The sequence below is a fragment of the Biomphalaria glabrata genome, chromosome 14 (assembly GCF_947242115.1).
Source record: "Biomphalaria glabrata chromosome 14, xgBioGlab47.1, whole genome shotgun sequence".
Classification (NCBI taxonomy): domain Eukaryota; kingdom Metazoa; phylum Mollusca; class Gastropoda; family Planorbidae; genus Biomphalaria; species Biomphalaria glabrata.
This window is the reverse complement of record NC_074724.1, coordinates 27,231,888-27,247,545: the sequence shown is the minus strand read 5'-3', so window position 1 is coordinate 27,247,545 and position 15,658 is coordinate 27,231,888. Positions and strand designations below refer to the sequence as shown.

The window sequence follows — 15,658 nt, the reverse complement described above, 5'->3', positions numbered from 1 at the left end:
GATAACTGACATGCATCTAGAGACAAAAGAGTGGGCTTGTTATGTTAAATTGAAACAATGGCCTCATGTTTAAAAGCTTCCAAAAAAAACAACTAGTTTGGTTATTAAAAGAATAGGATGGTCTTGGTAAGCCAGACGCAATCTTTCATATCATTTTTTTTAAAGTAAAATGTTCTTACTGTGGTCATATAAGGTAAAAGGTGATGTGATTAATTGGCACAAAATTCTTTCAAAGTGAAAAAAATGTTAGATTCTAAAAATTATGGAGCCCGAAAATTGAACTTAACCATTAACCAATAAGTTCTTAATAAGCCAATAATTGAACCCTGTTACATAAATTCCTTTCTAAGCTGCTAGAATAATTTTTCTTTCTATATTGAGGTTTTTTATTGGGTGGGGGGCAGTTTAATCTGGCTTTTGAAAATGGGGAGGAGTTGAGTGTTAACATTCTTCATACATTACACTCTCCCAGCCTAAGTTGTCTTTAAGTGGTTAAAGAGAGTATATTGGCAAGGACAATGACTTTGTTGGATTTTTTTTCTTCTCTCTTTTCTCTCTGTCACTTACATTCCAGTGAAACATCTCATTGGTTTTTAAAACTTGATTCTGGTTTAAGTGAGAAATGGAAGTAGATGCATTAAAACATACACAATAGGAGACAACACCAAAATAAGAATATTCATTTGCTTTGTAAACCATAAATCAATTGCACTTATTCCATAAATATGTTCATTGTTACTGGCATACTCCAAGCGATTTATTACAAACAGTAAGATAAATATTTGGCAACTGCAAAGTAAATTTTGGAAGTAAGATGATTTTTATTCATTAAATAAATTTGGCTTTTTTTTTCTTCAAGAAATTTAAAGTATTATTAAAGTAATTCTCTATATCCAAAAATATTTCCTTTCATTATTTGTTATTACACTTTATCACCTTCACTTGTCAATTTAGTTTTGGAGCACCACACATGATCTGTCCACTGTCTCTCTCTCTCCAGTTCTCTTTGTGTTAAGGAGGTTTTTAAAAAGCCTATATCAACTTTGTCAGTCTGGTATAACTTTTGTACATGTTATTTCTCCCACACCCCTCTCGGATCAAGTTGAAAGTTTACACAATTATTTATTGCACCTAACAAAACATGAATCGATCAAAAAATTTACCAATTAGGTAATTTTTTATTTTGTTTGGTATCAAATAAGGGAAATAAATGCATCTTTTTGAGAGATGGGGCTGTACATATGGAGTTATGCTTATTAATCTTTGAACAAGTTTTTTCTTCCACTTCGCATTCTCAGATCAAGTTGAAATTTTACATAATTATTCGTAGTTGATGACAATACAATACAAAAAAACTAACCTGTTAGTTCATCAATTAGTGGTAATTCATTAATTTTATTTTATATAGAAAAAATGGAGCTTATTCCTTCACTATTGAGGCAGTGGTATTGAAGTTAGATGAGCTTTGTTTTTTTTTTTAAGTTTTTTTTTTATAACTGCAAAGACTAATATAAGCTTTAAATATTTGTTCATTCATAACTCTTTCAACTTGTCAGTTTTAATATCTGAAAAGAATTTATTTGCAGTCATATTGAAGGTAATAGAGTCACATTTGTTATTTCAATATATGTTTACTAAAGATGTAAGCATTATGAGAAGGCCTTTCAGATTTTCACCTTAAAAAAATCCATAAAAATTAATAAAGTTAACACATGTTGATACAAATTGATGATGTAGGGCTAGACAACACAGCATTAATGCAAAAAATTTAAGTCCCATTATATATATATATATATATATAGTTGTTAAAGTTTTCTTTTATTATTTACTATATCTATTACACTTTTAACATAAAAATGTATTTTAAAAAAATGAAAAGGACAATAATATGCAATTTTGTAATACAGTAATTTTAATCTTTTTTTTTTTTTTTATATATAACTACTGAGGTGGTTTAAAGGATCACCATCTTACCATAGGAAGATAACATGACTCAATATTATAATGAATATTTTCCACCTTTCATATCTTTCTGTGGGTCATCATTGTAAATTAGAATTGATGACTAACAAGTCATGTAAGAGAATTAAAAAAAACATATTGCAATAACATTGATTGCCGTTACGAGGCAATTAATCATTTTTACAAAAAAAAGTACATATCTGTAAGGATTTTAAATATTTCCCAGTAAAAATTGATCTTTCAACTTGTTCAGTGGCAAAATATGGCATAAAAAGTAACTGCTTGCCATAAACCAGTCAAGTTGCTTGAGATTCTTAAACCAGTGTAGAGTAATGCACATAAGCAAAAAAATGTTTCAAACTCTCCTTTTTAGTTTGAAAGGTTCATAGAAATTGTTAAAGCATTCTAGGCTTAATTTTTGATTGATTGTAAATCTTTAAATGCTGTCACATATATACTTTTGTTTTTGAAACAATAGCAACAAAAATAAATCAATATATAAAAAAATGAATAGCAAAGATACATTGCAAACATAAAAGAAAAACCCTGTTTGTCTTTTCACAGTTCCCAGAATACCCAGCATCTGTTAACAAAAATTTAATGTTCAAATTACATTCTTGTTGTACCTTTAAGTATAGTTCCTTAAGCATGATTACCAAGAACATTCATTGATATGTGATAATTATACTATCATGCGTTCTCTTGTTCATATTAATATTAATTGTTGACTGGATAGACACTTATCATCTTCTGTAACTTAAACTTGCATCCAAATCTGTCCTTTAGTGGTCCCCTCTAGCTCATGTCATTGAACCATCTGGCTAGAGTGTCAAGTGTTTTATCTTCTTCCTTAAGTCATCCTCTACCATAGCTTTGACATGTGTCTGTGGTTGTTCCTAAGATGACTCCTCCAGTTTATGTAACTGAATCATCTGATTTGGTGTCAGTTTCGGTTGAGTGTTGATTTTCTGGTCTACTGTAACTTGGAATTTTGTTCAAAGTTGTCCTCTAGCAAAGCTTGCACAGGAAACAGGTAGTTATCTGAGAAGTAGGGCATAATGGCATCCCAGATGAAGGAGGGTGTGTGCAAGTACAGGAAAGGCAGTGACCTGGCTATTAACCCTTTGTAGTAGATTGGTCTCGGCTGGCTGGACAAGAGGGCATCCACCATGCAGTCTGTGATGCCAGAGAAATCTGGGCTCAGGAAGTCTCTGTAATCTAGCAGACGGTTGGGAAAAAAAAAAGTTTCATCTTATGAAGTGTTTGTATTCTGACTTAGAAAACTATTTAGCATAAAATGAATTCGGAAGTAAGTAAACATTTGGACTGTTAGTTGGCCCTAATTATTGTTCTTAAGGCTAATTAAGATTTTTTGACCAATTAAAATAACTTGAAAAAAAAATCTAATAATTTTCATGGTCGATACATAAGAAAGCGTTTTACTTTCCGGGGGATGTGGGCTGAGTGGTTAAGGGCACGGCAGAAACAGGGGTCCTTTGTTCGAATGTCAGTGAAGACTAGTATATTGAATTTCGAGATTTTTGGGGTGCCCATGAGTCCTCCAAACTCAAATGGGTACCTGACTTTAGTTGGGGACAGTAAAAGGCAGTTGGTCGTTGTAAGATCCCTTGTGTAGGCATATTGCATCTGTTTTCATAACTAGCATAATAACCTATTGCCTCATTTCCATTGTATTTTTCAAGGTGTTTTAATTGACTCTTGTTAGTACTGGTATTTAAAGTAGAAAAACAGCATTATTTGTGTTCTTATTGTCTATGGGGCAGTTGATATAAAATTCACTGGCTACCTGTTAACAAGGCAGCAATGTTGCCTGCTTGGTGACTTTCCCTAACTAATGTCAGGTCTCATTACAACTGAGGAAAAGATCTGATACAGTTTGGAAGCTGATCACTTTGCCACTTGACCCATCACACCCTTCTTGTATTTTATGTGGTTCTACAATAAATTTCCATTATTGTTGATAAATTCTAAATGTACATAGTTTGCTTGCTTATCCAAGTTCATGATAATATTGTTGTAAAGCATATTGTTATTTAGTTTGAAAACTTATTTGTAATTTTATTGTGACTTATTAGTTATTGAAATGGCTACCAACTTTCCTTTTTTTTTTCTTTGAATAAAATGTCCAACATTTTGTAAAATAAATCTTTAGTGACTCCATAATGTGGAGGGGATTCTAGAGGTTTAACTTTAAATACTCATTAACACCAATTGGCACATAAAATTATTTTTTTAAAAAATATTTCCAATTCTGGCTTGTTGTTGACAAGAATTAAAAATCTGCTTACTTTTTCTTCTGTTGATGGCCATAAAACAGGCTCTACCATAATAATTTCTGACCTCTTGTGTGGCCTGTTCCCACCAAGTGTTGGCCACTGCTTCTTGATTGTACTCCAATATTCCTGAAAGACATAGTTGAGTAGGCCAAATGAATTCTTTACTATATGAATTGTGTGCAGAGGTCTCTGTTTACTGAGTGTGTGTGTGGTGGTGCTAGTTCTGAGGATGTGTATGGTGCTGCTAGGTGATGAGAAAACTTTCCTGAAGAAGTTGATAAGTTTGTGTGGGAAAGTGTGGGGTAGAACTTGTGCATCAAAAACAAGAATTCACTTCTAACAAATATCCTTGGAAATATTCTTGTTCATAATTGCTTGCCAAAAAAAAAAAGATTAGAGTTATGTTTTCTTGCCTTCATTGTTTCTCCCTTGTGTAAGACATCCCTAAAGAGGAAATAGAGAGTAGTATGCTAAAGGTGTAGAACCTTTTTAATTTCAACCATGAGTTAAATAAAGCTACAAATATTGTTCATGTAACAGATTTACCAGTCTGAAATGCTCCTTAGCAAGACATTAGATTTAAGGCAAAAGTCTGTTTGGGGTACATGATATTGTATGTCTGTCAAATTCCTCACTTGATGGAAGCAGTCAAGGGACATATTATCACTGTTAGCATTCAGAACTGTTTAGAAAAAAAAAAGGGCCCAATGTACTAAATGATGGAACTCACCAGTCTTATATCCACTTGGTATTATGGTCACCACGTCAACACCCAACTGTTTGTGTTCATATCTCCATGTCTCTGTGACCAATGCTACGGCAGCTTTAGATGCCCCATAAGCCCCCATCAGGCTGGATGGAGCCAGGCCTAGAAAACAACAAACATTTTATATATCTGAAAACCAAAGTAAACAAACACCACAAGTCTAAATTTACAAGCAATGCAATCTCTACAATCACTAACCTACATTGCTTGCTATGTTGACCAGCCTTGACGTCCCTCTGCGAGGTTGGCGTAGAAGTGGCATGAAAGCCCTGTAGATGTGTATGACCCCCATGAAGTTGACCTCCATGATTTTGCGTATGTCAGAGTAAGCCATAATTTCCATGTTGCCAGACATTAAGATCCCGGCATTATTGACTACACCATGTAGCACTGGAATTTAAAACAAAACATAATTTAACCACAATACAAGCTGTACCATGATGTCGGCTAGGATTAGTAACTCCACTGAAAAATGGAGAATAATAACAGTATAAATTATTTTTTCCAGTTACCTCCCTTATTAAATTTGTTATTAAATCTGTATATTGTTACATTTGAAATGGTTCCTGGTTTCATTAAAAGGTAATTTATAATGTTGCCCACTTCAGCAGAATGTTGTTTTTTCAAGATAAAAAAATAATCTATTGTTTACCTTTTTTTTTTGCGACTATTTCTATTCTTCTAGAAGGGCTTTCATGATTATCTTCAGGATGAGTCAAAATTTAAAACAATCGATGCAGTTTTCATTACTACTACTAACTTCTAATTCCAGTATATGAAGGGATGATGTCACCTGTAGTTAAACAAGAAATAAACTCTGACCTTTGTCTCCTAGTTTGTTCTTGACAAACTGAGCTGCTTGGAGCACTTGCTCTCTGTCTGTTACATCCATCTTTAGAGTGGTCAGCCTGCTGGAGGATTCTTTCACAAGGTTCCTCTCACCATCCCCTCCCATGAAGAGGCACCCTGCAAATACCTGGAAGCCCATTGTGTCCAGCTTCAAGGCCAAAGCATGACCCAAACCTTTATCACAGCCTGCAAGATGTAGACAAATTAGGTTCCTGGAAACTTTGAGTCTTATTTTATAGATTACAGACAGTTTGTAGTTTTTTTTTTATTTAGGGTCCCAAACAGAAGAAGCATATTCTAATATTGATCTAACCTACTTATTCTATCGGCTATACATATGACACAACGATTACCTGTACATTATTTTAAATGATATTCTAACAAGGTACGTAGCCTTGTAGCCGTTGTAACACTAGACTGACTAGAGGCTTGAATGATAAATTTTAAAAAACAAATCTTTGTATAATAAACATTGTTTTTTGACTATACTGTATACATCCCCCCTCTCCTACAAAAACAAAGTTGTAATCATTTTTACTACTCGTGAACACATATTGTGAAGAAGGAATGGCTGCCTGGTCATATGGTATGAGTTCGGAACATCTCGTTTTGAAGGTCCCTGGGTCAAAGTCCCCCTCCACACACACACTATAAAGTTTAAACACAAACATATATACAAAACATAGAAATGTATCTTTTTTTTTTAAGGACATAATAATTCATGCCAAAATGGCTGCAACAAAATGTCTGGCTTCAATTCTAACACCTTCCTTGGTATCCAGATGTATAAATATGATTGGGTTTCCAAACTCATTTCAAGACTTACCAGTGATGAGCACAGCCTTTTCATTGACCCTTGTCCAAGGACTGGGCAGGTCGTTGTACATGACCAGTGTCAGGAAAGCCAGGACGCAGGCAGCCAGCACACGGCAGCAGAGCCAGCTCAGGAGGAAGGCTGCAACTACCTGTATCAGGACATCCTGTTGGGAAGAAACACAGTGTCAACTGACATGTCAGCATATGTGACTTTTTGTTGTGAAATAGTCAAGGACTTTTATCAATATTTTATTTGTCACATCTCTGCCTTACAGAGTTACAATGCAACTGTCATCTTTTCTGCTTTGTAGTGGTGCTACCCTGCACAATGCAACTGTCATCTTTTCTACTTTGTAGTGGTGCTACCCTGCCATTTATTTGCTCTTATACTTGTCTTACGTGTCATTGACATTTCTACACTCTGTCACTGTCACATACACTGGTACCAGTATTTCAAGTCATTTTTTAAAACAATAACCTAAATTACATATTACGAAAGTTAACATGATCTTGAACCATTCATCTAGATTTTTTTCCCAGTACTTATAATACTAATAGTTTTGGATGGGCCTATTTGTGTACACATTTGTTGAAGTAATTCATGGTAACAAAAACTGATTTGAAACCATTGGAAGTTTTTTTTTAAAGAATGAAGTATTCTGCAAATACATGTCTCTCTTTCAGACCTTACACTTCACGGGGCAGATTATTTGATTCCATGGCCAAGAGCTATTGAGGGTGTTATGCGGCCAGTGCTATGACCAACTGCCTTGACTTTCCCCAACTAATGTCATTTACCCATTAGAGTTTGTTGGACTCTGGGGCATCCTTACAGTTTGTTGGACTCTGGGGCATCCTTACAGTTTGTTGGACTCTGGGGCATCCTTACAGTTTGTTGGACTCTGGGGCATCCCATAAATCCTGAATGTCAAAAAAAAAAGTTTCTTCACAGGGATTTGAAACCTTTGGTTCAGAAGCCAAAGACTTTATCGCTCAGCCACAAGAATAACCTTGTGAGAGAAGGAAAGGAGAATTTATTTCTCAATATTTGGATAATGCTTGCTGCTATAATACAAGGATTATAAATAATTGGTCTGACTTCTAAAAAAAAAACAACACTATTTCCTGTCCACACTCGAAAACAAAAGTAATTAGCTGAAGTGAGATAAGTGATCTCCCTGAACAGAATTCATTAATCTTTATCCTTGACCTCAGTACGCGTTGCCTGTTACCTGAACTATCCTAATGTGTGGCCTGACGACCCGTCTTGGAAACAATGCCAGAACAACCCAGCCCAAGTAACAGCCTGTCACCACAGCGCACAGCTCCATGTCCCCACGAGATACTAAGAGCTGTGATCCAGATAGGCCTCGCTTGCAGTCAGCAGCAGTTCAGTGACATTTAGTCTACCTAAAGAACCAGAAGATGGGCAATTAAAACATGGGTCCATTCTCTTTATCACATATGTAAATAGGTTTATTTATTTTGGGATAACAAGCAAAATATATACACAATAGTTTTAAAGAACGAAAAACTAATCTAATATGAAGAACTCCACATTCACATCCATATCTCTCAGTACTGTAAGAATTATTTACCCTTTTCGCTATCAAACAAAATGAATTAATTAATTACCACTATTAATTGATTTTTATTGATTCATGTTTTGTTAGGAACATTGAATAATTGTGCAAAGTTTCAACTTGATCCAAGAATGGGAAGTGGGAGAATGAGTTCAGAAAATATTTAAAAAAAAACCCATCCCAGTCATTTCTTAGTTCTCTGCTTTCTAGTTTTTTCGTTGAAAAAAAAAAAGAGGGAAGGGGGGTAGACTCACTGTAAGTTTCATGATTAGGTTTGTTTATTTGTTTGACGTGTTTCGGATGTTCCTTCTGATTGGAAGATTATTACATCCTTGCCCAAACCTCCCTCAGTTCGGAACTTGGTACCATAGGTACGTCAGTCCACACCACACTGTCAGGCAGCTCTCCTCAGATGAGGGAATCGTGCACTAACATGAACATACACTCACTCACAAACAAAAAAAAAAAACGAATTTAATTGGAAAACAAAGTTACCTTAGTTCTCTTTGTGCTTTTCAGTCGAGTTGAAGTAGAGGCCACGCAGGAGAAACCTGTGTTCCAATGTGGGTTACAGGTGACGCTCACACCTGGGAAACGAAAAGAACACTGTATTGAAAATCTAATTTCACTCTCAAAATAGAAGCAACAGCTAATCATGGTTTAACAAAATTGCTGGGTTTGGGTTCTAACCCCCCCCCCCCAACGTATTATCGCAAACAGATGACAAAATATTTCTTTATAACCTTTGTGTTTTTTCTCTCTTTACGGAAACAATGCGTAAGAACAGCAGATTAACTTTGGTTTTGAATGTTAGCTTCTTAGATGCACAAGGTCTCTATATATCTCCAAATCTGACCTCTCTCTTCAAATGTTGCCTGGCCGTTGTTTACGTCATTAAGAGACACGTGACTTGCTCTGACACTCTATCGATCTGCTTTTATTTGCAGATCTCATTGTGAGTCCATATCTCTCTCATTTGTCGTGGGCGTCAGGTCTGGAAATATCAGAATCGATTGCATTTCAGTTTCTTTCCCCCTAGGAATTGGTGGAATCGTCTTTATATTTCTCCACCAACAAATTCAGTATTTATACAGTTGAATTACATCAACAATATACAGTCATTGTCTGAAATCGTACCCTAATGATACGTAACGTAAATTCTTGCTTCATAGAAACATATGTTTCTTTCTAAACTGCACATTGGGCAGGCCTTAGGCATGGGCAAACTAGGCAGCCGCATAGGGCCTCCGACTGATGGGGGCCTCACACAGGACTCTAAACAATTTTTTAGACAAGAAATAGCGAAACTTGTGCCCAATATTATAGTTGCAGTCACTAGGTTTTAAATAAATTGCGTTATTTTTTTTTTCGATGTTTATTTTTAATTTGTACTATTTCATTTGGGGCCACCGAATTTACTTCGCCTAGGGCCTCCAATTATCTAAGGCCGGCCCTGCTGCGCAGCAGACATCAATCATAGAACCGATTTTGCGCCCAGAATTAACAGCATCCGGGTCATTGCTCTGGACTTTGCTGCTGTACACCCCTAGCGATGTTCTTGATGATGTCATCCTGAATATTTCATTGTTTAAAAAAAAATGAAAAGAAAACATGTTTTAAAAGTCTTGTGATATTTAAGTAACGACTTACAGCAGGGTCGATAGCTGTTGTATAGTTTACCAGCCATTTCAGACATTTGATAAAACTTGTCTACGCCCTGTTCATTCACTATACGATACATTTAAACTGTCAGCGTAGATTAGATATCTAAGTGTATTTAGATTTTCTAAAGCAAAACTATGAATTGGATGCATGGACTAATCGGTTCGTGACGTTTTGGGGCAGCCGTTTTGGCGCGAGATATAATTTGATGGTAATTTAATAAGCACGTAGCTTTTATAACAATGTTTATTTCACTCTACCATAATATTGTATGTATAGTATAGATTCTAACAGCGAATTTTGAATTTAAAAAAAAGGTTTTGCTTATTTCATGAATACCGGTATAAGTCAGATTCCTGAATGGTATTGACATGCTCCCCCCTCCCCTTTATTTATATGTGAGTTCTGCTAAGCGCACTGGATGACATTTTTCGATTTGTTTCCAAAATACATTAAAAAAAAGAAAAGAATTAACATTAGTTAAATATCCGAACAAGCTGAGACACTCTTAAAAGAATTATTTTGAGAAATTGGGTTAAGGTTAGGGGTGATTTGGGTGACATATCTCCCCCTCGACACAGGTAAAGTCAAACAAATAAAGACAAAACCAGCACCGAGCACTAGTCGTTGGCGTCATGCGTCTGGCGATCATCTCCTTCGGACTGGTCATTACCTGTGACACCTATTCACCCCTTCTCTTCTGGGCGCATTTCACTCCTTGTATATATTCTTTCCTCCACCCCTTCCCTCTCTCGTGGGTAAGACGATAATCTCTTTCTAGCATTCCTCTTGACATCACTAGGTGCGAATTTATAGTCTTAATCTTTATTTCCGCGAGCGGCCCAAGGTTTAATAAAGAAAATAATGTGAAACACAGACACACATTGAGGCCTACATGCAGTTATAGTTCACATACGTTTTGTTAGCAGATATAAAAAAAATACTCATATAATGTACAAAAACTACTAATGTTTTTCGCTTAAAAATGTAATGTGTTTAAAAATGTAAAATAAACAGGCTTTTTTTCACTATATTATACCAACATAAACAAAGCATACATTCTACCCCCCCCCCCCCCCCACATCACGAAAAAAAAGTCTTTATAACTTTGACTATTTCATGCACGCATACTGTGAAGTATGGATGGCAGCCTGGTCTTGTGTAATATTAGTGATTTAACAATATTTTAATAACAAACTGAAATACCAACAAATAACGGACTAAAGTATCTATTGATCTGTTCATGAAAAATACGTACGACACAAACACACATACAAAACATAGATGTGTCTCATTCTTTGTAAAGAAATAAAACAATGAAAGTAAATAATGTGACCAAATCATTTCGCGCCAAAAACGTCCTGCTTCGTGGACAAATGTACAGGCGTAGATGCGGGTGGGAGAGTAAAGGAAGAGGACGATTTGTTGCTGTGCTGGCCACACAAACACTCTAGTTATTTGGTCCAAACTAATGGCCACATGAAGTATAAGTTGGATTAACTTAGCCTGCCCGAGGATAAATGGACCTCATTCACCAAAACGAACCGTCACGTAATAATATTGATAAAACAACGGGGGGAAAAACTGTCACGTGATAACCATTGTTGATTAAAATTAGACCGTAATTTGTATAGTAGAGAGAGACAATCACACAATGTTGTTTGTTTACGATTGATGAATGAGTTCCATTAGGTTGTTTTTTTTTTAAATCTTGAAATTAACATCTGCGTGCTCATTATGACGACTAGTCCTGTATCAAAGATCAAATGCACAGTGGATAAGGCCTCTTTCCGTACTGTTTTTCTTTTATGTGGGTATTTTGGGGGCCAGTTTCTTGTTCGGGCCTCTAGCAATGCATGCAGTTTTGCGGAAATTAACATAAAAATGTCAATGATATCTCGCGATTATTACAGACGTATATATTTTTATTGTGATGTATGTATGTGTTGTGTATATCTTGGAAACAGAAATCAGGTTCTATATAGAAACACGCATATCTATTTTTAGCCTCTTTGTTTCCTGCAACTTTCTGGAGCATAGTGGCAGCATACCCCCCCCCCCCCCCCAGTCAAACTTTGTAACACCTAACCCAGATCCGCCCCATCGATTTGCACCTGACGCCCTTTTCTGGCGCTGTGGTAGCTTCCCTCAGACGGTCATTGGGTGCACACACACATATATAATATATATATATATATATGTGTGTGTGTGTACGAGATGGATTAAGGGGCGAGAAAGGCAAGAAATCTGAACTTGTTGACTCTGTAGCAATATTTGACTTAGATATATGTTTCTAAACCTACTTGACTAACACATGAAACCGCTACATCTGATCGCTACTGATTATTATTGGACACAGTTGAACAATACACATTTATTAATGACATATTGTCTCATTTCTGTGATAGACTTATTGTCGTATTGTCGTATATGACATAGAATGTGCCGAGATGGTAGCATGCAGTTGAACAATAGACATATATTAACGACATATTGTCTCATTTGTCTGATAGACTTAATGACATATTGTCTCATTTCTCTGATAGACTTAATGACATATTGTCTCATTTCTCTGATAGACTCACTAACGTATTGTCTTCTATGACATAGAATGTGCCGAGATGGTAGCATACTTTTTAAATGAGATTTTTAAAACTCTATGTGTGTGTGTGTGACTCGCAGTAGTAAGATGTTGGTGTCTTATGTTTTATGTGTGTGTGTGTGTGTGTGACTCGCAGTAGTAAGATGTTGGTGTCTTATGTTTTATGTGTGTGTGACTCGCAGTAGTAAGATGTTGGTGTCTTATGTTTAATGTGTGTGTGACTCGCAGTAGTAAGATGTTGGTGTCTTATGTTTGATGTGTGTGTGTGTGTGACTCGCAGTAGTAAGATGTTGGTGTCTTATGTTTGATGTGTGTGTGTGTGTGACTCGCAGTAGTAAGTGTTGGTGTCTTATGTTTGATGTGTGTGTGTGACTCGCAGTAGTAAGATGTTGGTGTCTTATGTTTGATGTGTGTGTGTGTGTGACTTGCAGTAGTAAGATGTTGGTGTCTTATGTTTGATGTGTGTGCAACACTGACACTAACTCTGGGAGGGGGGCGGGAGGAACAAGGCTGTGTGGTTTAGAAAAGGAAGCCCTATTGATCTAACGTTATCAGCACTGTTTAGCTTGAACCTAACAGACTTTAGTGGCTAATATAAAAAAATGCCCTAACGTGTGGGCCGTATTTAAGACGTGCAAGAGCGCGCGAGAACCAGTCAGAGAGAGAGAGAGAGAGAGAAGGCGGAGGACTCTGGGTGAGTCGCAAAGTAAAAGTACGCGAAAACAAATTTAGGAGATTCGATCGAACGGTTTGGTTTAGGTTGGATGCGTACAGTGTTACTGTGTAATAGCTTCGGGCGTAGATCTTATCTTATAAAACTACAGACGTTACTTCAAGAAAGAAGATCGTAGAGGTCTACTTTAAATACAATCTAATCTAACACACAACTTTGCTTTACACAAGGTAGCGACCCTCACCCCCTCCCCTTTTTTTTTTTTGAAATTTTATTTCAAGGGTGGCAACTCGTCACATTTTATACCACTTTTAAAAGGACTAGTAAAATGCTATTTTTTGTTCACGAAATTGAAAGGGAAGCAATTCATCAAACATTAGGGGGGAGGGGGGAGGGTAGAAGTAGAGACATTCCACAGCTTTCAATAGCCCTCTACAGCGGATTAGTTCCAGGGACAGAAGCAGCCTATCATCTACATCACTCTCTAGCATCTCTTGTATTATCGCTGAGATATTTTTCTGTAAGCCGTCTTTTTTTTCTTTTTCACGTCTGTTAGCCCCATATACATATACAACCGTTGGATCACGACGGAATGTGCAGGGTCCATAAGGCATGGGTAGGCTACCTTCCCAGCCGCACTTACACCAGGGGTGGTGCGAGAATGATAAACTGTATGTTTTTGTTAGCCTCCATGTTTACACAGATCTAGCTTGTCGTAAAACTGTCATTCTGTAGGCTACTTTTGTGGATTATTTATCGTTCTGAGTTTGGCCATTGTATCGAAAATGAAGAGGGAAACTTACATTATTATTATTATTATTGATACAGATCTAGTTTTCAAACACATGCATGAATACAATTTGATTGAGACTATGGGCACAACTATTCTGCAAATAGGTCCAATACACAGGTTGTGCTCGGCGCGCACTTGTCATAAGGTGAGCTCTATATACAAAGTGCAAAATTCGCTACTTTGCTTCGTAGAATTTTACGCTCACTATGCGAATGAATTAGATTAGACCGTGACGGGCTGGTCAGCTGGTGCATCTCAAGGACGCTATCTCAACATCCTGGCAGGTACAAGGAAATAAAGCTTTATCCACATAATCATTGATATTGCACTAGGTCACTAAAGAAGTAGGTCTATAAAGAAATCGAGTTTATAGTACTTAATAGACACATAAAGCAGAAATATCCAATGAGAAATACACTCACAAACTATGAGGCACGACTACATCCTCTGACCTGCCATGTATCCACTTGAAACTGTGTGCAGACGTCCGACTGGTCTATCTACATGAGTAAACGTGTGTAGGTTTCGTTCGGCTCGCCTGCATGTGTTGATGTAGACCTATATGTCTACCAGTGACGAGAGAGAGGAGCGCGCGCCTCTAATCTCTAAACCCTTACCGGACTAACTGGGAGTATCGCACGCCGTGCCACCCTCCGACCTGTCTCCGCGTAGTGCCTCCCCCCTCCTCCTCGCTTGAAGTGTGTCTACATGGGAATGTCTTTAGAATGCAAGTGTGTCTTGAACTGAATGAATGAACGTCTGAATGAATGGAGTGAAACGGAGAGAGATGTCGCTGGTGAAGGCCTAACTTTAGTAATGCATAGCAAGTTTTTTTTTTACTAGGAGGACACTATGAATCAAACTTTCTATGATGCTTCCCCCCCCCCCTCCGCTCATTCTTCGAATACGTTTCAACATTTATCTACCTGCTGGCGTGAATGAACAAACCCCCTCCCCCATCACTGCTGAAGCTGTCTCTATAGTGCATACGTCGTCCTGTTGTAGTGTTAGAATGAGGGAGATGCCATTTCAAATTAGGCTCTATGTGTGTCTTTGGAAGAAGAAGCCTCGGGCTCCAATATGCATTGACCCTTAAATATAGACTGTTTGGGGGCGGGGGGACGAGTGTGGAAGATAGAGGGCGGGCTCTAGGTGGGTAGCGTAATCACGTGACCCTGGGTGGCGACACTGGCTTGAAGGATTCTGTATGATGGTCAAGTCAGATGTTAGACTGGTACCTAGTCGAAAGTCCTTGGTTTGAGTTCTCCTCGGTGGTTGTCTATGTCTCGCAATATTTTCTTCGAATAACCTTTGTACCTACCCCTGCTTGTAGGTCTACTGATTTTAGTTTTAATTTGAATTTAAATTTAAAAAACTTTGTCAAAAGCTTGTAGATTTAAACAGGGATTGAATTTCTTAGTTACATTTTTTTCCCACAAAAAACTTGCCAGATTCTTGACGCTTTAGATACCAGTTTTGCAATTGAGTGTTGATATTACGCTCATCTAAATAACAGATTTTTTGTTCAGCTGTAAATATGTTTTTAATGCGAAACAAAATAATTGTAGCCTTGTTTCTATGCATTCACTAATGTAACTCATCCATTAAACAAGGGGAAACCATGAATGCTATGTACAGTATTTGTCTAATATTTA

General features: G+C 36.9%; 2 protein-coding genes across 3 annotated transcripts in view; one reads left to right on the top strand and one right to left on the bottom strand.

Annotated features, from left to right (window-relative positions):
- The window catches only part of LOC106055165 (uncharacterized), a 30,962-nt gene that overhangs the window by 8,651 nt on the left and 6,653 nt on the right, over window positions 1–15,658 (top strand). The gene's annotated exons all lie outside the window — the stretch shown is intronic.
- On the bottom strand, window positions 1,946–14,603 carry LOC106055166 (retinol dehydrogenase 7-like). Of its 2 annotated transcripts, none has more exons than XM_013211320.2 (9): window positions 14,426–14,603; window positions 8,769–8,860; window positions 7,923–8,100; window positions 6,701–6,854; window positions 5,848–6,060; window positions 5,224–5,415; window positions 4,990–5,127; window positions 4,272–4,385; window positions 1,946–3,180 (listed from the first exon to the last, which is right to left on the bottom strand). In XM_013211320.2, the coding sequence occupies exons 3-9, from the start codon at window positions 8,019–8,021 to the stop codon at window positions 2,936–2,938; spliced, it is 1,155 nt and encodes a 384-aa protein (XP_013066774.1). In that variant the 5' UTR covers window positions 8,022–8,100; window positions 8,769–8,860; window positions 14,426–14,603; the 3' UTR covers window positions 1,946–2,935. The 2 variants fall into 2 exon arrangements, with proteins under 2 accessions (XP_013066774.1, XP_013066775.1); XM_013211321.2 differs by having other exon boundaries at window positions 14,456–14,600.

Excerpts from the sequence above, each read along its gene's own strand:
- LOC106055166 (XM_013211320.2), bottom strand. The coding sequence starts at position 8,021 with ATGGAGCTGTGCGCTGTGGTGACAGGCTGTTACTTGGGCTGGGTTGTT. Across the intron at positions 6,061-6,700 it reads AAAGGCTGTGCTCATCACTG|GCTGTGATAAAGGTTTGGGT; the intron begins GTAAGTCTTGAA and ends TACATCTTGCAG. Across the intron at positions 5,128-5,223 it reads CAACATAGCAAGCAATGTAG|GCCTGGCTCCATCCAGCCTG; the intron begins GTTAGTGATTGT and ends GTTGTTTTCTAG.